Source organism: Squalius cephalus (genome assembly GCF_949319135.1).
Source record: "Squalius cephalus genome assembly, chromosome: 8".
NCBI lineage: Eukaryota > Metazoa > Chordata > Actinopteri > Cypriniformes > Leuciscidae > Squalius > Squalius cephalus.
Window position 1 is genome coordinate 45,885,312 of NC_137129.1, and position 24,026 is coordinate 45,909,337.

Genomic DNA, 24,026 nt, shown 5'->3' on the forward strand with positions numbered 1-24,026 from the left:
TCACCTGCTGCTCACTCACTCACGCATGCGCCATTTACACTATAGGTAACACAAAGCAAGTCTTACAATTAACAGCCTACACAAACACCCGTTTGATCGATCTGCAGTGTAAAACAAACAAAATCAAACGAAGATTACAACAGAAATGCAATTTAACACATATTTGCAAAAAGATATAAATATGTTCTGCAATAATATTAGCATGTTATGCAATTCATCCTTATAACACATCTGTAGCTTGTCAGATGCAATCAAATGGATGGTAATAAAATGCCATGATGCCATCACAATGCGTAATGACGCACAATGGCTGATCTTGCGCTTCACGCTTTCGCGTGAGTGAAGTTACGTTTCTTGGTTTTCCTCTGTGTTTGCCATGATTTCGCAATCGATGAATATTAACTTGTGGGCGTTTCACGGTCTATTTATGGGCAACTATGGGCGTGACATGAAGCTGCAAAAGCTGCGCTACATTTAGAATTGATTGTGATTTATTAAGGGAAAACTGCGTAGGATGTGCGTGCGCACGGTTTTATAAATCCGAATATTTCTGTGCGTACGCACGTCCTATGTTTCATCCGTACGCCACTTCTGACGCAAATCCTACGCAAAGTTTTATAAATGAGGCCCCTGGTCTCCTCTCACAGCTGATCCAGAGCTTCAGTCCTGATGTTTCACTAACATCTACTGACCCACAAAACACTCAACCAAACTAAACACAACTACATCACTTATTGGGAAACACAAACACCACAACAGATTAAAAACCAGTAGTAAAAGATAGGTGGATGGATTGATTCTCTATGTGAGGTTTATCTACATGTTTATCTGCTGTAATATAATCTAAGAATTCTTGTCTCTGTTCTTTTGTTTCTATTCTATTAAAGTCAATTTAATACACGTTAAGTTACAGGCATGCAAGGTGCTTCAGATTCCCATTTTTGAACGGTCACCATTGGCAAATAATGCAACAAGGATTGATGAAGTCAAATTTTACTAATAGAGGATCTACCCTATCTATGTGTTGTGACCCCCCTCTACAAAATAATAAATTACTCATCCAAAATATTAAATGCCATGAATTAATATTTACTTTTTTCTTCATTTATTCATTTTTTCACCAGAATATAAATCAAAATGAACATGTTTGTCCAGGGTCCTCTGGTTGAGGTGACATAGAATGACTCAATATGAATTCTTTTCTCTGTTTTCTTGACTCCGTTGTATTCGCTACTTGCACGTAGCCGCCATTTTGGATTTCGGATCAGCGAGGGTATGCTAAGACACTTCCGGTTTCGCATTACGCCCGGTGCAGGGAGACGGAGAAAGACGAAATTTATCTTTTATAGTTGTTTATAGAATCAATTATCACTTAAAATACTACCAAGATCCATATTACTATCACACGAGCAAATGGCAATTAAATGCACGGACGCATAGTCAGATTAATGAATGAAATACAACTGTTCACGAACAGAAGTTTGTATTTGACTCATGCTGAATACACATACGCAATGACAATTATGCCTACTGTAAATATAGAGTTACAACTACGACTAGAGTTGTTTACATAAAATGCACCGTGAACATTCACATGGCTAATTTATATCCATAAATACTATTTTCTCAATTCTGCGCATATATTTTTTCTTTCTTACATCAAATGCTCGATCAACATTATCATCACATATTTTACATTTTAATTTTTTACGGTAGGTACCACAAACAATTTAATAAAGGTAAGTTTGTGTATATTTTACACAATACATGTGCTGCTTATAAACACCAGACAGATTATTATTATTATTTATGGAACAGATCTTCATCTCACTTGCACAAAATAAATGCAGTAATAGAAAGCATATAAACGCACAGGTGAAATACACTGAAAAGCATATGCATTTAAAAATTTGATCGGGTTGAAGTCATCACTCCGGATCTTCTGTATCCACTCGGCCCGTCCCGCGGCGTCAACGGGGACCGCATGGAAGCTGACTAGCTGTTGTAACGTGACGAAATGGTACCGGCACACAACGATTAAGTGCTGAGGCTGTCCTCTGAAAGGCAAGTCACCTCTCTTGAATCCTAAAAACACTCCTTGTGAAAAAATATCTCTGTGGTAATGGAACTCGGTCGCTGTTGTCTCTCGCTCTCGCTGTTAGATCACCGTAGTTTTCACTGGAAGTACACACACTCAAGTTTGAACGTCAACGGTCTCCATGCACGGAGCGAATTGTAGCCGATCACAGGGCAAACATGAATGTTCACGGTGCATTTTATGTAAACAACTCTAGTCGTAGTTGTAACTCTATATTTACAGTAGGCATAATTGTCATTGCGTATGTGTATTCAGCATGAGTCAAATACAATCTTATGTTCGTGAACAGTTGTATTTCATTCATTAATCTGACTATGCGTCCGTGCATTTAATTGCCATTTGCTCGTGTGATAGTAATATGGATCTTAGTAGTATTTTAAGTGATAATTGATTCTATAAACAACTATAAAAGATAAATTTCGTCTTTCTCCGGCTCCCTGCACCGGGCGTAATGCGAAACCGGAAGTGTCTTAGCATACCCTCGCTGATCCGAAATCCAAAATGGCGGCTACGTGCAAGTAGCGAATTGTCTCTGTTCTGTCCATGTTTGTACATTAGGGAACAGTCTATGGACACTCTAGGAACATTTAGGAGAAGACACATGTCATCTAATCTGAGGTACAACTGATATTTTACTATCACTTTTACTTCATTAATTTATGTTGTAATTTAATAATTGATTCTTTCAGTCATGATTCTCAACTGGTCCAAAGCACATATAAATCAACTCTGCTGAAGAAGTTTCAGTGTCTGTATGAAGGAACAGCAAAGCAGGGAAACCCAACACTCCTGAATGAGATCTACACAGATCTCTACATAACAGAGAGTGAAAGAGGAGAGATCAATAATGAGCATGAGGTGAGACAGATTGAGACACAATCCAGGAGAGCAGCAACAGAGGACACACCAATCAAATACAATGATATCTTTAGGCCTTTATATGGACAATACAAACCCATCAGAACTGTGCTGACAAAGGGAGTCGCTGGCATTGGGAAAACAGTCTCTGTGCAGAAGCTCATTTTGGACTGGGCTGAAGGGAAAGAGAATCAGGATGTCCAGCTCATATTTCCAATTCCTTTCAGAGAGCTCAACTTGATGAAGGAAAAAACACTCAGTCTTTCAGATCTTCTTCATGTCTTTTACCCGGAAGCAAAAGAAATGGAAATATCCAGTGATGAATATAAAGTCTTGTTCATCTTTGATGGTCTGGATGAGTGTCGTCTGTCTCTGAACTTTAAGAGTGAAGTGAAACTGTGTAATATATCTGAATCAGCCTCAGTGGACGAGCTGCTGATGAACCTCATTGAGGGGAATCTGCTTCCCTCTGCTCTCATCTGGATCACCTCCAGACCAGCAGCAGCGGATCTCGTCCCCTCTGAGTGTGTCCATCGAGTGACAGAGGTACGAGGCTTCAATGAGACACAGAAGGAGGAATACTTCAGGAAGAGAATCAGTGATCAGAGTCTGGCCAATACAATCATCACACACCTGAAGTCCTCGAGGAGCCTCCACATCATGTGCCACATCCCAGTGTTCTGCTGGATCTCAGCCACTGTTCTAGAGAAGATGTTGAGTGAAGCAGAGAGAGGAGAGATTCCCAAGACTCTCACTCAAATGTACACACACTTCCTGATCATTCAGACCAACATCAAACATAAGAAGGACTATGAGAAGAGAGTGAAAGATGAAGACATGATTCTCAAACTGGGGAAACTGGCTTTCCAGCAGCTTGTGAAAGGCAACCTGATCTTCTATGAGGAAGACCTGAGCGAGTGTGGCATTGATGTGACAGAAGCATCAGTGTACTCAGGATTGTGCACTCAGATCTTCAGAGAGGATTTTGGCTTGTATCAGGGGAAAGTATTCTGCTTTGTTCATCTGAGCATCCAAGAACATCTGGCAGCTGTTTTTGTGCACCGCTCCTTAACAAACAACTGCATAAATATCATGAAAGACCTTTCTTGGGTGTCATTTAATCCATTGCCTGGCCTGCATCAGAGAGCTGTGGATGAGGCTTTACAGAGTAAGAATGGACATCTGGACCTTTTCCTGCGTTTCTTTCTGGGTCTCTCATTGGAGTCCAATCAGACTCTCTTACGAGAACTACTGACACAGACTGGAAGCTGCTCCTACAACAAAGAGGAAACAGTTCAGTACATCAAACAGAAGATCAGGGAGAATCGCTCTCCAGAGAGATCAATCAATCTGTTCCACTGTCTGAATGAATTGGGTGAGGATTCACTGATGCAGGAGATCCAAGATTATCTGAAATCTGGAGAAATAGGAGAAACCAAACTCTCCTCTTCACAGTGGTCAGCTCTGGTTTATGTGTTGCTGACATCAGAGCAGAAGATGGATGTTTTTAATCTAAAACAGTTTATTGGAGCACAAAATACAGCAGATGAAGTTCTTCAGAAGCTGATGCCTGTGGTTAAAGAATCCAGATCAGTTCAGTAAGTCACACTGACAACAATCATTACACTGATAAAACATGATCCCATTTATTATTTTATCATGTGCTTTTATACCTAAGCAATACTGTAAAAGGATAAATTATTATATATCTTATCATTTATATCAGTGTTTCCTGAACTGAGAGACTGAAGAGTGTCATTGTTCTCTACAGGTTGGGTTATTGTGGTGTTTCAGATGAAGGTTGTGCTGCTCTGGCTTCGGCTCTGAGATCAAACCCCTCACACCTGAGAGAACTGAATCTGTCATTGAATAAAGTTGGACATTATGGAGTCAAGCGGCTTTCTGATCTACTGCAGGATCCTCACTGTAAACTGGAGATAATGTGGTAAGATTGTATAAAAGTCTCAATGTTGTATGTTTTTCTCCTGTGGTGAATAATGAATGATATACAAAAATAACAAAGTTTACCATCAAGTAACTAAAAATGACGTTTAATCATCAGTAGATTCTTTCCAAAGCTTCTGAGGTAATTTTACTTTTGATAGTTTTTACAAGTCACAAATATGATTGGATGATGTGAAAAGGTAAAAACTGCTTTCATGTACAAATCTTTTGAGGAGAATGAGAAATTCATATACTGTATATCATATCATTTATATCAATGTTTCCTGAACTGAGAGACTTAAGAGTGTCATTGATCTCTACAGGTTGGGTTATTGTGGTGTTACAGATGAAGGTTGTGCTGCTCTGGCTTCAGCTCTGAGATCAAACCCCTCACACCTGAGAGAACTGGATCTGACATGGAATAAAGTAGGAGATTCTGGAGTCAAGCGGCTTTCTGATCTACTGCAGGATCCTCACTGTAAACTGGAGATACTCAAGTAAGATCTTATAAAAGTCTCAACATCGTCTGTTTTTCTCCTGTGGTGAATAATGAATGATATACAAAAATAATATATACCAAAAAAGTTTACCATCAAGTAACTGAAAAGGATGTTTAATCTTCAGTGGATTCTTTCCAAAGCTTCTGAGGTAATTTTACTTTTTATAGTTTTACAAGTCAAAAACATGATTGGATGATGTGAAGAGGTTAAAACTGCTTTCATATACAAATAGAGGATAAATTAATATATATATTATATTATTTATATCAGTGTTTCCTGAACTGAGAGACTGAAGAGTGTCATTGTTCTCTACAGGTTGAGGGATTGTGGTGTTACAGATGAAGGTTGTGCTGCTCTGGCTTCAGCTCTGAGATCAAACCCCTCACACCTGAGACAACTGGATCTGACATTGAATAAAGTAGGAGATTCTGGAGTCAAGCAGCTTTCTGATCTACTGCAGGATCCTCACTGTAAACTGGAGATACTCAGGTAAGTTTGTATAAAATGTCTTGTAATGTAAATAATAATTGTCATACAAAAAAATCTGTTGTGAAAGTACTAATGGGACTGTTGCTTTTATTGTCATTAGATTCTTCTAATGTGTCTGACATAATTTAACAATATTAATGATTGTATAAACATGACTGGATGATGTAAAGATGTTACAACCGTCTTCATATACAGATATGCTGATGATTTTTGAGTACTTGCATAAATATATATATATATATTTGCAATATTTATGATATGGAAACTAATCCGCTCAAGCAGTTTGTAGAAGTGGGTCTGAACCTTAGACTGGAACTGTTAATGGTGCTGTGGATTAAGTGTCTGATAGTGAAGTTCCTGCTTATCTGAGCTGTAGATCCTGAACTGAGAGACTGAAGTGTTTTATTGTTTTCTACAGGTTGAGGGATTGTGGTGTTACAGATGAAGGTTGTGTTGCTCTGACTTCAGCTCTGAGATCAAACCCCTCACACCTGAGAGAACTGGATTTGTATGGAAATGAACTAGGAGATTCAGGAGTGAAGCTGTTCTCTGATATGAAGAAGGATTATAAACTGGAGACGCTTCTGTGAGTACACTCTAAAAAATGAAACATGGCTGTTGTTGAACCAAAGAAATGTAACTATGCTCAAATTAAATAATGTTCTTGTGTTTGTGCATTAAAACTAAAACAGTTGTGTTGACAGAATTAGAAAAAGTCATTTCTCAAATTTACACAACTCACTTAAGTTAAATTAACGAAATGCAGTTGTGTTACCGCTGCAGTACCGCACTTTGGTCAACAGGTGGAGCTATATTTGCGCATGCGCAAATATTTCAAAGAACGTTAATGCGTAGCTCATCTCTTAGCACTCGTTCTCCATTTAGTGGGAATCAAATCATGCTCAAATGGAGGCTGCAATCAACATTTTGTATTTATCTGGACCAAAAGGTGAGTTATTTTACTTCCTATCCTTTAATATTGAGGCTGTCAGTAAATTAGAATAGTCAATCGCTGTTTTTGTTGTTTTTTATTTGAAGTTGCTTTAGCACTTGTCCTCAAGTGGTGTTGTTAGCTGCTAGCGTTTTTTTTAGCTCTTATTATGTGATCTTTTAAACTTGCTGAACTTTGATAATATTTGAATTCACCCAGGGCCGGCCCGAGGCATAAGCGAACTAAGCGGCTGCTTGGGGCCCCCTCGCCTAGGCTACTTCTGACTATTTAAAAAGAGCAGTGTAATTTTTATATGTTAGTTAGTTTGACTATTTTATTATTATTTTTTATTACGGCTATAACGAACAGGCTGCGATGTCAAGATTGCAGTGCTGGAATAGCCTATGTTGTGTGTGTGTGTGTGTGTGTGTGTGTGTGTGTGTGTGTGTGTGAGGCGCGGACGCGATCGAACAGTGGAAACATAAACACATACTCCGTCATGTTCATATAAGACATCATTCAAACTGCAAAGGGTTGCAAAACGTTGGAGGATATTTTGCAAATAATTTTTTTTTATATGTTTTTTGACAGTTTGTTTTCAGAAGTTTCAAAGAGTTAGTAAGAGAGTAAAGAAAAAGTTAAAACATTTTTATTTAAGTATCTATTTTTTATTAAGTAGGCTATTTATTTTGTATTAATACATAACCTCATTGTATTAATTTATAATGTAACATTATAGAGTGACATTGTGTCAATAATCGTCAAGCACAGGTGACTCCGCGTGGTGGGAGGGGGCCCCCAAATCAAATTCTGCTTAGGGCCCCCAAAAGGCTCGGGCCGGCACTGAATTCACCCATACAAAAAATGGCAAATGACCTTATTTTTTTTATAAAATTGCTAGTTAAGAAGAGTTTCTCCATGTTGTGCCCCAATACAGCAGTTGTATCTAGTTTTAGTATAAATTTTAATAACTTCCTTAATGTTGAGCATTTTTATTTAATGTCAAATAATAACTCTGAAACTTTTGAAACACAGAATGCATAGGCATATGGCAATAAACACGTTTGACACTGACTCGAGTAAGATGGCATCTACTGTAGCATCTGGTAAGCTTATTAGGTCATCCAAAATAATTTTACTACAGTTTTTTTTTTGTATTATTATTATTATTTGACTCACATCTTCATTTTTGTTTCCTCAGAATTTTGGAGTCCTGCATGTGACGTGCATAGATTGTGGCTCTTCTCAAACATCCAGATCTAAGCTTTTAAAACACTTCAGGTTGGTACATGGACACAGACAAAGTTTTAAAACATGGAATTCGCTGTGGTCCCACATATGCTCAATACTTATGCAGGTTATCAAGGTGCTGATGGACAGAACATTTACGCACAGGAGACATGAGATGATCGAAGATCTGCGTTTCGTCACTGAATTTAATAACAGATAGCCAGCACTCTTTAGAGGTAAGTCTTTATAATGTAATGTCATCTGTGATGAATTACTTGGATGGTTATTGTATGCAATTCCAAATTATAAATTGAAGTATTTTAGATGTAATTCAGATAAATGCTGTTAAAGAAATACTGTTAGTCTTGGTATATGATAATATTGTAAAGACTCAAATTTATCAGCAACCAACCTGATTTGTCCTTTTTGTTCATTTCTGAACCCAGCTTCTCAAAAATTTCAAAAAGACAGAAGGAACAGCGGTAAAGAAGATCATAAGCATCCTATCAGTTATGGATCTGGTATGTTCTGTTATATTCTTCATCATTTTTTATCTGACAATAATTCACTATAGATTAAAATAGTATACCCAAAGATGAACATCATTTACTCTGCTTCATGTCACCGAATCCCTTTTATTTTTCGCTTTTCTAACTAAAAAGGTAAATTATGTGGTTGTACTGCTCATTTCTGTCCATGCAATTAAAGTCAACGGTGAGTTCCTGTTCTGAAGCTTCTAAAGTCACATGCAATTGTTTGATGCTATTGAAGCTTCGGAAGAAGAATTCACCATTGACTGTCATTGTAATGACAGAAATGAGCAGGAAAAACAGGAAAAAAGACTTTGGGAGTTTGAATGACATAAATGTCAGTAAAAAAAAAAAAATACAGAACTTTTGGGTATCCCTTGAATTTTTGTATATAAGCTCTGGAATGTTAATATGTACATGATTAATTCTATTTTAATTTCAGAGCTTGTTCGTCTCTTTACCCTATTTCTCAGCAGCATTAGATTTGTGATTTATGCACCTACAATTGGAACAGCTCTGACATCCAAGATTATTTAATGGCTTTTCTGTAGCAAAGCTTTTGGTTTAGAACCACTTATTACTTTTATTGTACTGGTTCTCTGAATTTTGAGGCCCTCACAGATGCAGTTGCAGATAATATTTGTTTTGGCTCTTGTAGAAATAACTTTGGCATAATTTGTGTTAATTCTTCTGAACACTGCTTATTTGTCTCATTGTTCAGAATGACACCACTGGGAAAAGGTGAATTCATCTTGAATGCACTTGCTGTTTACCTGGCCCTCTCAAACCTTGTGAAGGAGTGCATGGTAAATTATTTACATTTATAAAAAATATTGGATGTTTCTCTAAAATCAACTATCCCTTTCACCCCTGATCTGTTGTTAATTGTTACTTTATGTATTTTTTTAGGATGTTGAACATGAAGTCCTAACCTCAGTACGCAAGACCACCTTAGGAATCTATGTGGTCAAACATGAAGGAGCAGGGGCTACAGATCCTTACAAATATGTTGGCATCATGATTTAAGGCATCTAAATACATGACAACCTGAACAATGTGCAGAAGTGTGTTCTTCGATGCTTGGTCTTATTTACGCCTGAAAAATAAACTCTTGAAATCTGAGGTTAGGAACATTTCTGGTCTTTCTATAATGTTGCACTGTTGACTGTTACAGTACTTTTGTTTCAATATCAACCATGTTACATTCCTTTGCATAATAGTCTTGTTTTAAACAACTGATAAATTGTTTGCTGCTTTTTTTGCAGAACACCTTTATAAGTAATGATTGATAAATCCTTTCACCTAAAGGCAATATGCTTTTTTAAAATTATTTATTTAATTATTTTCTTGAAAAGGGAAGGCAGTCTTTACAGAGTAAATATTGTGTACATGTTCACGTTGGAAATGTTTGTAAAAATGTAAACAAAATTGTAAAAAAAGAAAAAGTGAATGTATTCATTGAATAAACTCATAATGAAACTGGATTATTTGTGTTGGTTGAATGTAAAAATATTAATTTTAGGATAATTGAACTTAATTAACTTAATTGTTTTGGACAAAATTAAGACTGTTAACCTTATTCAACTAAACGGCATTGGATTAACCTTATGTAATTAACTTAAGTTTATTGAAATAAATAATGTTACATAAATCCAACATAACCCAGTTATGTGGGACCGGTTGACATAAAATAGTTAATTAAAGCCAACATATCATTTCTTAGAGTGTAGTGATGATTAAAACTGTTCATATTTTAATTTTAATTTAAAGTTAATTTTGTTTATTAGTTTATTTTCCTTGTGATGGTGAATTACACACTATAAACATGTTTAATAAGAGTTTGATTAATTTATTTTATAATAATTTATGGCAAAAATTAAATATCTTCAAGTTTCTTTTTATTTCAAGCAATTCAATATTTTTCTTTTATCATTGTATTTTTATCCCTAAATTATGTATTTTGAGATAATGTCAATTGCAATAGAAGGTAATGGTAAATATTTGGCACTAGTTTCTTTATCATAAATAAAACTGAGCCAATGACATAGAAAGAGAATAGTCATACAGGATTATAGAAAAGGTCAAGGGTCATCATTCAAAATGATTTAGATGCAAAATCTAAATCTAAATGTTTAAAAACAGCTTTAATAATAATGTATCGCAGTATTATATTATAATATATTCACTTAATCATCTAAGTAGTTTATTTTAGTTGTTTTAAAGTGAATAATGCAATAATGTTGCACACATTTGACTATCTTTGTTTTACTTCTAGGTTTTAGATGTTAGTCTGACCTTCTCTGGATCAGCTGATGGAGAATAAAGATCCTCTACAGACACAATCACATTCAACAGAATCAACAGACACAAACCCACAGTGATCATCACACACACATGTGTTTGTGTAACTTTACAGAATGATCCAATCCTTCATCCAAAGTCAAACAAGGAAACCTTCAACCAGATGAAACTGGATAAATATTCTGAATGTTCAGATCCAATCTGACCTCTGACCTGTAATGCCTGAATCATAATCATACACTGCACTGTTTTCTCCAGAGCAGCTGTATAGATTAAGACTATAGATATAGACTAAATTAATAACTTTTTTTACAACAGAAATGAATCAACACTGAATTTCCTTAAACTGGACTATGAGATTATTTTCTTCTAGATCGGCTGTACAGCCGAAACAAATTTTGTTGCATTTTTTTTCTGTTATCACTGTAAAGCTGCTTTGAAAACAATCTGTATTGTAAAAAGCGCTATATAAATAAAGTGACATATACTGGCAATTGCTCTACTACAAACATCTCCATATATAATATTTATTTAATGACTTAATTTTTGAGTAATTCAGCCTTTGATTATAGTAACATTCACAAGGGAATCATCTATTGTATTTTATTTATTTTTCATTTAAAGGAATGATGCATTGCCACTTTTACTTTTTTTTTTACTTTTTTTTAATTACAAACGAACAAAGTTGATGAAATATACGACCTATAATGAGCATTGCTAATGCACTGTTCCTCAATTATTTTGTTATACGGTAGGGGGGCACTATTACACATCCTCTGAATAGTATTAAATCTCCTGATCATAACACAGGAGAAGAAGCTGAAACACGTGATAGAAGCATTGCTGACGCACATATAAAGTAACACGACCTTCAAACATTAAACGGCATATAAATCAAAACCTAATGCCTAATGTTACGTAATGAAATGTCGACCCAGGACAAGCTTTAGGACTGGGAAGGTTTGAGGTAGTGATGGCGAAGTGAGACTTTCTGAACCAGCGAAGCTTTCAACACAATTGTATCAGAAAAAGTTCATTTCTTTTCAAATCAGAGCTCGACGAGGACCTCTGCTGGTGAAAGCGAGGGAAAGCGCTTTCTTGCTAAATGTTTCACAACCGACCAAAGCATTAATCTTAGAAGCAAAAATGTATTAATTAATAAATGGATAGATGCATAAATAAATGAATCAATATATGAAATGCATGACAACAATCGGTTCCATTGCATATACTAGTAACTCAAAACAATAAAGAAAACATTTTGTATTGTGGATGTGGACATTTTTCCTATTTGTAAACAAATAAAACTCATAAATAGAAGTAAATAAATGCAGAAGTATACACACACAATTATCTTAAATCTGTAGCCTACTTCAGACCAACAATGTACTGTAGACCAGATGGGCAAGGCTTATGGAGACTTTGTGCTTAATGAACATTGTAATAAATGTTCTTTAGAATTACTGGTGCTTGTGGAGGGGGTAGTGCTTAAAGTGTTTTGAACTGGGACCAGTGCAGTACTTTGAAACAGTGGGAGAATGTGTGTAAATGACAGTGACACTGCTTTAAGAAATGTAGACACAGTGGAATGGGGAATATTTTATACTGCAACAATAATCTCTCGCATTACAACAAACAGTTCAATGCAATGCAATACACCTTAACCCTCTGGTGCTCTTTGAGTTTGACATTTTTAAAAATCACAGCTTCATTGGAATGGTACAAAACTTGGTAACTTTTATGGCATTTGGAATGTGAACACACAAAAAAAATTGAGGGTATGATTCGAGCAGGCTAAGTGGTTAAAAAAATAGTCACACTTGTGCTCTTCGGTCAAAAATGACCGACCATAGGAAATGAATGGGAAATCGACAAAAACACGTATGAATCCCCCAACCTCTCTTCAGATTCAGTTTCTTCACTGACTGTGGGGTTTCAGCTTCCAGGGTTTGTTGGTGTTTAGCAGAATCCGTTCTTCTCTCTCCCTTTACAATATTTCATGTTCCACTGGCAGCTGCACAAACCCCGAAGCATCACAGATCCACCGCCATGTTTAACAGTCAGCAAGATGATCTTTTCTTCACACTCTTCTCCCTTTTCCTCCAAACACACCTTTGGAGATTGTAGCCAACAAGTTGAGTTGTAACTTCATCAGACCACAGTACTTCATCCCAAAAGGGCTCTGTCTTATGGAAGTGTTTTTGCAGACCTCAGACACTGGGTTTAGTGATGAGATCACAGGTCAGGTTTCTTTCTGATGACTCTTACATGCAGATGATGTGTGTGTGATCAATACCGGTGCAGCTCGACTCCTGTGCAGTTCAATCTTCTGCAGATCCTTAGCAGTGATTTGGGCCTTTAGTTTTGTGATCCTGACCAGTTTACAAGCAGTTCTAGTGGAAAATGTTCCAGATCTTCTCCTCCATTCCTTCAGTTTCTTAATGATGATTCAGTGGAATTTGCTACCAGGAACATAGATGGGGTTTGTGTGTCCGTGTTATTATAGCAATGTGCTCTTAATGTACAAGAGCAAATAAATAAATTAGATTTTTCTCAACATACTTGATCTACATTATTAAATACAGGAAAAAATAAATGTAAAAATATGATTATTTTAGATTTCACTGTCCTATATGCTCATAGTTTGTTTGATCATTTTCTCATGTGTTTCTCCAAACCCAGACTCCATTATAATGGTAAGAACAAGCGTCACTATCACACACTGACCACAGGACTCTCTCTCTTTCTGTCCAGTTCATCATTGGCCGGTTCCTGCAATCTTGAGGTCTGTGAATCTGAAACGGTCTGTGTCGAGGGAGAATCGAGACATGAAAGTACGCGTCCTTCAGGTCGATCGCTGCAAACCAATCTTGGGGACGGATGCATTTGAAAATGCGTTTCTGCGTAAGCATCTTGAATGGTAGCCTGTGAAGGGACCGGTTCAGGACGCGCAGGTCCAAGATTGGTCGTAACCCACCACCTTTCTTGGGTACAATGAAGTACGGGCTGTAGAAGCCGGTCTTCATATCGGCTGGAGGGACCGGCTCGATCGCGTCCTTCGCCAGTAGGACTGCGATCTCCGCCCTGAGCACGGGGCATTGTCCGCCAGAACACGGGTGAACAGGATGCCCTTGAAAGCAGGGGGGCGCCGGGCGAACTGAATCGCATAGCCGAGTCTGATGGTACGGATGAGCCAGCGAGACGGGCTGGGAAGCGGTAACCAGGCTCCCAGAGACCGAGCAAGCGGGACTAACGGCACCACAGACGTACCCGGGGTGGGGCAGCGCGGCGGAATGCAGGGACCCGACTCGGAAGGCACAGCGGCCCGAAGTGGGGTCTGAGTGTGTGGTGCAGCACATACCTGCTTCCGTCGAAGGGCAGAGTGAGTGTGTGGAGGCGACAGCACGTCCGGAACACAGCCACTGCTGCTCGCTGGCGATGAAAGAGGGGCTCGGGAGTGACAAGGCATGGCGGCGTCGTCGACTGCCAAGCGCGCCCTCTTGGGGCCCAGAGGTTTCAGAAATTGCTCTTTTTTTGAAAATGTGGGTACCACTGACCCGTGGGTCAGTGGCGGAACAAAAAGAAAAGGAAACAAAAGATTCTCCGCCCGGCCCTCCACCGGGGGAAGGAGTGGCGCCTTCGCCATCTCCTGAAGAGCAACTTGATCCACCTCTGTGCCGCCCGTCTCAGGGTCGTTTGCACCGTCGCTTGCCTCCTGGTTTGGCAGCGGCCTGGATGGGCGGGGTCGGCTTCCTGCGGCTTGCTCCACGCTGAGGCCTGGATGATGGCTGCTGCTGCTGGGGCTTGGCGGGAGCGGAGGACGCCGCAGAAGGCCGACCACGGCGACGAGTAGACGGAGGGTCTGTGGCCGGCGGACGGGTGGGAGCAGCAGGGGTCCGCCGGGGCAGGATGTGCCGGATGGCCTCCGTCTGCTTCTGTGCGGCCGAGAACTGTTGGGCAAAGCTCTCGACCGCGTCGCCGAACAACCCAACCTGGGAAAGAGGGGCATCCAGGAACCGATATTTATCGGTGTCCCTCATATCCGCCAGGTTGAGCCAAAGGTGGCGTTCCTGGACCACCAGAGTGGACATCGCCTGACCAACCGAACGTGCGGTTTCCTTCGTCGCCCGGAGGGCGAGGTCGGTTGCCACACGGAGCTCCCGGAGGAGCTCTGGGTCAGAACCACCCTCGTTCATGTCCATGAGCGCCTGGGCCTGGTGGACCTGCAAAAGCGCCATGGCATGGAGGGCGGAAGCAGCCTGTCCACAGGCCTTATAAGCCTTCGCCGTTAAGCCGGACGAAAACCTACAGGCCTTGGACGGGAGGCGTGGATTACCCCGCCAAGAGGAAGCGGACGCCGGACACAACTGCATCGCGACGGCCCGCTCCACTGGGGGGATATCCACATACCCCTTAGCTGCCCCGCCGTCGAGGGTGGCGAGGGGTGAGGAGCCACTAGAACGGCTTCGGGCACTATACGGTGCCTTCCACGTCCTAGAGAGCTCCTCATGCACTTCCGGAAAGAAAGGTACCGGGGCGGCGCACTGAGAACCAGCACGGCCCGCCCCGAGAAACCAATCGTCCAACCGAGAAGGTTCGGGACGTGGTGGAGGATTCCACGCAAGCCCGACCTTCTCGGCGGCCCGGGAAAGCATAGCAGTCCATTCTGGATCTGGCTCGGACAACGCTACACACCCCGAGGGGGGCAACGCAGCCGAGTCGTCATTTCCAGAGGACAGCTCCCCCTCCGATGCTGCGATCGACATCTGATCGTCAGCCAGAGCCCCAAAGGAAACGGTTGGCCGTTCCGGAGAAGGACCAAGACGTTCACTAAGGAGCCCCAATGGCGACAGCGCTTGTGAGGCGTGAGGGGCCCGCGGAGGATGACTCGACGGGGAAGCCCTCACGGTAATCCTCAGATCACCCTGGTCATGCACCGAAGTAGGTCTATTCTGCGAGGCAGAATAGACACTAGATCGGGGCATAGGCGAGGGGACTGCACCTCCCTTGAGGTAAGCGAGTCTCGATCTCAGCGCTGCGATAGTCATATTCCCGCAATGGGAACATGAACTATCCACAAAAGCTGCCTCAGCGTGTTGAATGCCCAAACACGAGAGGCAACTGCTGTGGCCATCTGCTGGCGCCAGGGAATGACGGCATCCAGAAACGCACAAGCGGAATGACATCTTGAAAAAGACGCAGGGTCACGCTTGTGTTGCTCTTTTAGTAAAAATAAAAAAGGATTTAGAAAACTCTCTTTTGTGTTGAGGCACCCAGGGGTAGCCGCAGTGTGAATGCACACACAGGGGAAACGCCCACCGAACCGACACACACACACACAAACACAAACACAGTGCTGTGAAAACAGCAGTTGAGAGCTGCAATGCTCGCGGCCACCGCTGATCGCGCCGTCACACCAACACAGGAACAGAGAGATGATCCTCTTTTTGAAGTCTTCAAAGGCTGATTCTGATAGACAAAAAGTCTCATAGAAACTCGGCTCCGAAGTGAAAGACAATGTGTGCGTGCGCCCGCTTCCTGTTTATACCCGCGCTGCGGGGCGGGGGCGCGTGACGCGATTCACGCACGCCAACGTTCATTGGCTCGTTCTGTAGACACTCGAAGTTGATAGGGCTCCCTGAAGTGATCCCAATTACGTCGTCACGTCGACGTTACGTCGAACGTGAGCGACTGAAAGGGAACTTAAACATGAAGAACTTCAAGAAACATGATTTTCTTTATATTATCAATGTTTTGGGTGGGGTTGGAGATATAGGTCAATAATTAAAAAATGACATTAATTATCAGTACAGATTGGTGAATCATCACAACTTTCTACAAGCCACAACTATAAAATAAGGTAACTGACAAATGACGTGTAGTTTACATTTTGTATTATATTACTAAAAAAATATAAGTTCGGTAGACGAGGGAGGTTGTTAAGTTTTACTTTACCTTTGGTAATGTTTTTGTGAAAACATTGTCGGTAACACTTTACAATACGGGTGCACTAATATGCATTAATTCATGCTTAAATAATGCACAGATAATCATGTGTTAATGTATGACTCATGAAGAACTAAGCCATTAATTAATGATTACTGCATCAGTAACTAAATAAAGATTCTAAGGGCCCTATCTTGCACCCAGCGCAATTGACTTTGTACACCGACGCATGTATCATTCCTATTTTGCACCCGCGCAAAGCGTGCTTTTCCCTCCACAGAAGCACGTCGCTAAACTAGGGAATGAACTTGTGCTCCCTGGGCGGTTCAGCGCAAAAAAGGAGGCGTGTTCCAGCGCAATCGTTCCTTCATGCTATTTTGCAGGTTTAGAAAACAATTGCGCCACTAACCAGGAAAAAAATAGTTTAAAGTCAGTGGCGCGTTGCGCATGTTATTCATATGCTATTTTAAGGGCGCATACTTGGCCATAATCAATGTAGCGTGTGCATAACGCGCATACACTTTGATTCTCTCATCTACACAGAAGCAGCAGTTTTCATTTTTGCAAATCATACATTATTACGATAGATAGATAGATAGATAGATAGATAGACAATTTATTATAAAAGCATACATCTAGCTTACACATTTACCCAAATTATCATACGCCTTTTTAACCGAAGTTAATTTGGGTGGGTTTCTCCATCCCCAACATCCCTGACGAGGGCGTTGCTCTCCTTGGCTGTGAACCGCTCCTGGCGCGCGCATGGCAAATCCACCGTTACAATAGGAAACCGCTTTAGAACAAAGCGCGCCTGCTCTTAAAGGGAATGTGAGATGACGCTCTGATTGGTTTATTTCACGTTACGCCCAAACCACACCTATGAATAATGAAGCTACTTCAGACCAACCCATTTTAGATTTGCGCCTGGCGCAAGAGTCATTTATCCCGCCGGGAAAATAGCAACAGCGCCTAGACCCGCCCACAAAGTTACTTGCGCTTTGCGCTTTGACACTTGCGTTTCAGATCGTTAAAATAGGGCCCTAAATGATTAATAGATTAAGTAATATATGAAATGTTATTAATTAAATGTGTCATAATGTATAAATTCCTTAATAACATATTTTATTAACTCATAGTGTAAATTAATGCGTTAATTACCACAATGGGTTGAAGTCATGTACTTCAACTTTGAATTGTCTGCTTTAATTAATCATTAGCTAATGATTTACAAATGTATCATTATGTTATGACTTTACTTGTTGAGGCACATGACTATTAACTAATTGTTAAGTAATATGCCATTTTGGTTTTGACATCCACACTAAGCCATGGATTTAAATTTCCAACCATCTACAACCAAGATTTCACTGAGTCCGATGAACCTTGTTGTTCATGGCACAGGAATATGTCAGGTTCAGCTTGAGGTCGAGGTACACTGAGAACATGCGGTCGAGCTCGGCTATTTCATAACACTGTGTCTGGACAAAGACAATAGAACATCCATCATTGTCAGTGATACTACTGACTATGATGGACTGGCCATTGTGCCGATGGCCGATGTGCTTTTTGGGCCGATACATCTCATACTCATACATAATTTGTTTTTGTTTTTAACGGCCCATAAAATGTGTACATCGGCGGCCCATTCGTTTGGTTTTGTTTTGCTTAATTGGCGGCGCTGGGTTTGTGCCGGTGTAATGCAGTGGTCAAAAAAAGTCAGTGTTAGTTTTTTTTTTCTGACAGACCAGCCCATGAAACACGTAGATCAGCGGCCCATTGGTTCTTTTCTTGATTGACACTGGGCTGGCCCAATCACAACTTTAAACGAGTGAGCGAGCATGCAGCAGTGTCAGTGTGTATCTGTCAAAATAGCCTAGTCAGCGAGATGGAGAAGAAACGCAAGGAATGTGCAGAGAAATAGCGTGAAAAATAGATACAGGCCCTTAAAGCAGACGCTTTATGTGTCAAAATATATGTTTTCTGACCTTCATCAGCTCCTGTGGCAGATGATGATAGTGAGGAGGATCAGGAGAGAGATGAGAAAGTGTAGAGCCTGCGGTAAGCAGAACTACTTTCAAAACACTTAGGCCATGTCATGAGTGTAGGAACCCATAACCCAGTTACAGATTATTTCCACATCTGCATAGTTGACGATTACCGCAATTCACTAGAAATCTAATGAGAGGCGTTTGTAAACCATGTTTTCCGCCAAAATAAAAGCTTGATGCAGTTTGCGTCAAAATAAAAGATCATGTGCTTATCTCTTTCAAGTATAGAAATTGGTAGGACAAAACTATTTATGAACGTTTCCTTTATTTTTTAGTGCATTTGTTTTACAAAATATGGCAATTACTGTCATTGGATTAATATTATAACTATTATTATGTAGTGTAATGTAAATAGACACTGTAACTAAAAGAGGTTTGAATTTTTCTTTGTTTAATTTGCACACTGAATATGGGTTGGAGCTTTTAATTTTGAACTCTCAAAGTGCACCAGATTGATGAATTTAACATTAAAATGCACAAAATCTTCTCACATGGGGGGGGGGGGCATGCCCCCGAACCCCCCTAGAAGGAACGAGGTCCACCCACCACAGTTTTACCAAAAATCCTGTGAGAAACACTTGTATTGCTATGCCAATGCAGCTTATAGCTTGTTTTAGGATTCATCACTGTGGAGTATAGTTCAACTTTATTAAGAAATGTCAAATTTTTACTTATTTCATCTGTTAACTCTCACTCATTCCTATACTCACTCATTACATGGCATTAGTGGTTTTAATGAATAGGAGTTGGTATGCATATAATTAAGGGCGTGCAAAGATGGTGGTGTTTATGATCATATAGTGGGCCGGTCTGGGCCAAAATGCCCGGGCCGATTTTTTGTCCCAGTCCAGCCCTGTTCACTGCATGTGCAAACTGTCAAAACCCATAAATGGCATTTTACTTAACAATTAGTTAATAGTCATGTGCCTCAACATGTAAAGTCATAACTTAATGACACATTTGCAAATCATTAGTTAATGATTAATTAAAGCAGACAACTGGAAGTTGAAGTACATTGCTTTAACCAATTGTGGTAATTAATACATTAATTTACACTTTTAGTTAATAAAATATGTTATTAAGAAATTAATACAATTCATATATTACTTAATATATTAACCATATAGAATCTTTATTAGTTGCTGATGCAGTAATCATTAATTAATGGTTTAGTTCTTCATGAGTCATACACTAACACATGATTATCTGTGCATTAGTTAAGCATGAATTAATTAATATTAGTGCACCCGTATTGTAAAGTGTTACCACATTTTTTCACATGTCTCAAACTTTGTTATATTTATATAATTTCTGAGTAAATAAATGTGAGCTTGAGTTTGTCAAGTACAAAGTGTGCTGTTGTTAAAACCTCCTTCAGCAGGTGAGACTAACATCAGACGCTGTCACTTCTGTCTAGTTTCTGCGTGCCTTGTTTTTTATTCAGAGCGCGGAGTTCGGATTTTGGCACTCATGTCTAGTTCGGTTTCGGTCCAGTGTCGGGGTTCGAGCAACTCCATGTCTTGTTTCTCTTGTGAGCGCATGGAGAATGTGTTCATTCACTCGCTGTGTGATCTTGTCTTGTGTGTTTTGTGAGCGCTTGGTTTATATTTCTTTGACCAGGCGCTCTTGTGTTGTTGTGTTCTGTGTAGCGCAAGGTTCTGTTTACACAGGCCGCATTCTTTCATGTAGTCATGTTTTGTGTGAGCACACAGTCTGTAAATGCTCATTGCATGCGTGTTCATGTTATGTGTGGTGTGAACACACAGCTCATGAGTTTGTCTCATAGTTGTGTGCTTGTTATGTTTAGTGTGAGGCTGTGAGCACATGGCTTGTCATGTATGATTCCTTATGCCTTGTGTTGATTTTCTAACCCAGCCCATCTTGTTACCTGATTATTGATTCATTTGCCTCACCTGTCTTCCCTCTTACCTGCCTTGTTTGCCATCCTACTTATTCTCCTTTTGTTTGCAGTCCTGTGCTGGTTTGTATGATTCTAGTTGTGTGCCTTGCCTGTTCATCAAGCTGCCAGGCTGTTTTTCCCCTACGGGGTAGTTTTTGATGTTTGTTTTATTAATAACAAGGCCATTTCTTCCTGCAATTGAGTCCTCGTTTCATCCCTCAACCCCAACAAATATTTGAGGTTTCAGTGGAAGAACATTAAATTCTAGTGTTACAAACTTCCCAGTCTGTTCAGCCGAGATATTTCAGTTTTAAACACACACATGTTGATTCAGATGATACCTGTTCTGAACATTCATTAACATGATTGAAAATCACATTAAACCAGGAGTGAAACGTTGATAATTACTAACCAGAAATCGGATTCGTTTTGTCTCCCTAAACACACTGAAGAAAATGTCAAATGAAATGTATTGTATTTGAGTGTGTGTGAATGAGTGTTTCTGATCTCTGACTCGAGCAGCTCCATGAAGACTGAATGAATCATGGACGACACACACACATTCAGACATGGAGATTTTTCTCCAGGATTCAGGTACTTCAATCTTCATATGATCTTAATGTTATAGAAGACTCATTTTCTGCACATAACAGGGTGTTGTGGGTGTTTGCCAGGGTTGGAATAGTGATCTGTTGTCTCTATCATATTCTGGTGCCGGGATAGACAGTAGTTGGAGACACTCAGGGTCTTTAACCCTCTGGGGTCTGGGGTGTTTTTGGGGTCCTTGAGATGTTCTGACATGCCCTGACATTTGTGCTTTTTTCAGTTGCTTATAAACATATTAATGGCAAAGGTGTAAATTCACTCTATATAGCACAAACAGGACTACCATAATATGTGAGCCACATGTATGTACATGTTTTCATTTTTGAGAGAATAATGTTTATGCATGGTTATTAAAAAAACTAAAAATGAAAGTTTCTGAAATAAGGTCACAAAACACATACTAAATATGTGTCAATAAGACTTTTGACTAATGGATGTCATCGCCAAGAGTTTTTTCTTCAAAATGATGTGAAAATCATCCTGCCTAATCATTCACATAAAACGATACATTGATTTAAGTTTTGTGAAACACTTTTAGTTTGGAAAGCCAATATGCGGATGGGGCGTAAACGATCATGCATATTTAGTAGTTCACACCTGATGAGACAATGCCCCTGCATACTTAATGAGCCATTCATTCAGGTGTGTCACCTATAGCTAACTTAAATATACAAGCTTCATAAAAACGATCATTCTAGAAGAAAATTTCAGATGGCATTTAGAGGCTTTTTATATATATACACACACATATATATATGCATACACATACATATATATATATATATATATATATATATATATACACACTACCAAATTGGTTCACAGTTGGAAGCATCGCAATTTTTTTTATTTTTCCACGAATTGTGCTTGCAAATTGTATAATATCCAAGGTAAACATGTCTAGTAATTGTGCAGTTAATTCTCTATTGTACAGTAAAAACTTTATAATCTATTCAAAACTAGTCAACGTCTTTCAAAACTAAAGTATACATTTTATCATACGTATTTCAAAGTAAATGATTCATTAGTTAGTTGATGACTTTATTTTTGACAAAACACATAGGCTACAGTATATATTCCTCATCTCAGTATAGCAATAGAGTTTGCTAAAAGCTGTTCATTCAATACAGCAGTATTTGAAAATCGATAATATTTTGTAAAATTACATTTATATTTGCATTTATGTCAAAACCTAGACACTTTTAAACATCAAAATTACATTTATTAATATGTATTCGTGTCAAAATGACATATAAACAGATTTTCCTATTCAATTTTGCATGGAAACGCTTCCAAGACGCTTGCGTGTCGCGTGAAAAATAGGCGTTGGTTCTATTTCTAGCATGCACGCGTTTTCCGCGCGGCTCATGCCGCGCCTGAGACGCGCGTCTCACGCAGGCAGTGTGCAAGCTCTAAACTGTTAACATGGGAGCCGAAATAAAAACGGACACGCCACGCAGCTGAGACGCTTTACACTGCACATGTGTGCGGTGCATTACGTCTGCGACAAGGTTTTATTCCGTCCTCCACGCGGTGCCAACTCACACCAGGAGCATTTCAGAAGCGGAGTGACTGGATGCGCGAGACAACGTGATTGCCTGTCCGACGTAGTTTTTCTTGATTTTTGGGTTTCTACCATACAGTCTATGGTTTCTACCAAGGATATTGGTGTGTAATACGTTAGGGAGTTTGCACAGGGTGTTTATTTTGAATTTGACAATGTTTTTTTTTACTTTTATTTTGTATTTCCGGTGCGACTTGGACGCGCGTCCATCAGAAATAGACTAGGCGCCTATATTTAGCGAAGCAGCGCGGAGAGCCGCTTCTGGGAAGCTTCTGAAATGCGCCGCGTCGGGGTTACGCCACGCATCCAGTGTGTCACCGGCCTTATCCAGCTGATGTGGGCATTTCACAAGTTTGTATGGATCGCCTCACATTTGCATTTGAATAGCGCGCTGTCTCCGTGGGCGGAGTCACATTAAAACTTAATTAGCTGAGATGAGAACGACTGACATCTCTCTCTTTACATACATATTACATAAACTGTGAATATTTTTTTTTTATAAAAATTACTTCATTTAAAAGAAGAGAATTCAAGCTTCATGCCTGTGTGTCTGTATGCCTGTTTGACTGAGTATTCGCTGAGTTACAGTTCATTTTCGGACGCGTTTCAGAATTGACTTCACTGACGGAGAGTAGACAGAACTCGCATCATGTTTATTTTTCTTTATTTGGCGAAAAGCACAACACTTTTATTTTATTATGAGTATACACAAAAAAAATACACACTAAACAGGATCGATTGATGACGCCTTATTACATTGTCTGCTATTTGCTTCTTATTTATTAAATACGGGCAACTGATTGATAAAACATTGATCAAAATTAAGATACAATTTATAGGCTACAAAACGAAAATCTTTTAAAAAGAGTTTTCTATAAAACAAAACTTAATGAAGTGGTCAAAATCATGTTTTACCAAAAACAGTGCCGTTGCTAGGGGGGCGCCAGCGCCTCTGCCTTTCAGCGCCTCTGCCTCGCGAGTGGATGATAGCCCTGAACTTAAGACGCCTAGCAATGATATACCTTTAGTGGTAGTATACCTTTAGTTAAATTAGCCTATACCTTAGTCTTTGTAGCGT

General features: G+C 39.7%; 1 protein-coding gene and 1 long non-coding RNA gene across 2 annotated transcripts in view; both read left to right on the plus strand.

Annotated features, from left to right (window-relative positions):
• Positions 1 to 24,026, plus strand: part of LOC307163661 (uncharacterized protein) — a 435,973-nt gene that overhangs the window by 98,786 nt on the left and 313,161 nt on the right. The window contains exons 13-15 of the mRNA XM_079879801.1: positions 2,812 to 4,554; positions 5,224 to 5,397; positions 5,716 to 5,889. Coding sequence (XP_079735927.1) covers positions 2,812 to 4,554; positions 5,224 to 5,397; positions 5,716 to 5,889 — 2,091 coding nt within the window. The remainder of the gene's footprint in view (positions 1 to 2,811; positions 4,555 to 5,223; positions 5,398 to 5,715; positions 5,890 to 24,026) is intronic.
• Positions 6,824 to 8,571, plus strand: LOC307163788. The gene is made up of 3 exons (XR_013822145.1): positions 6,824 to 6,838; positions 8,022 to 8,286; positions 8,497 to 8,571. It is a non-coding gene; the product is annotated as an uncharacterized lncRNA (long non-coding RNA).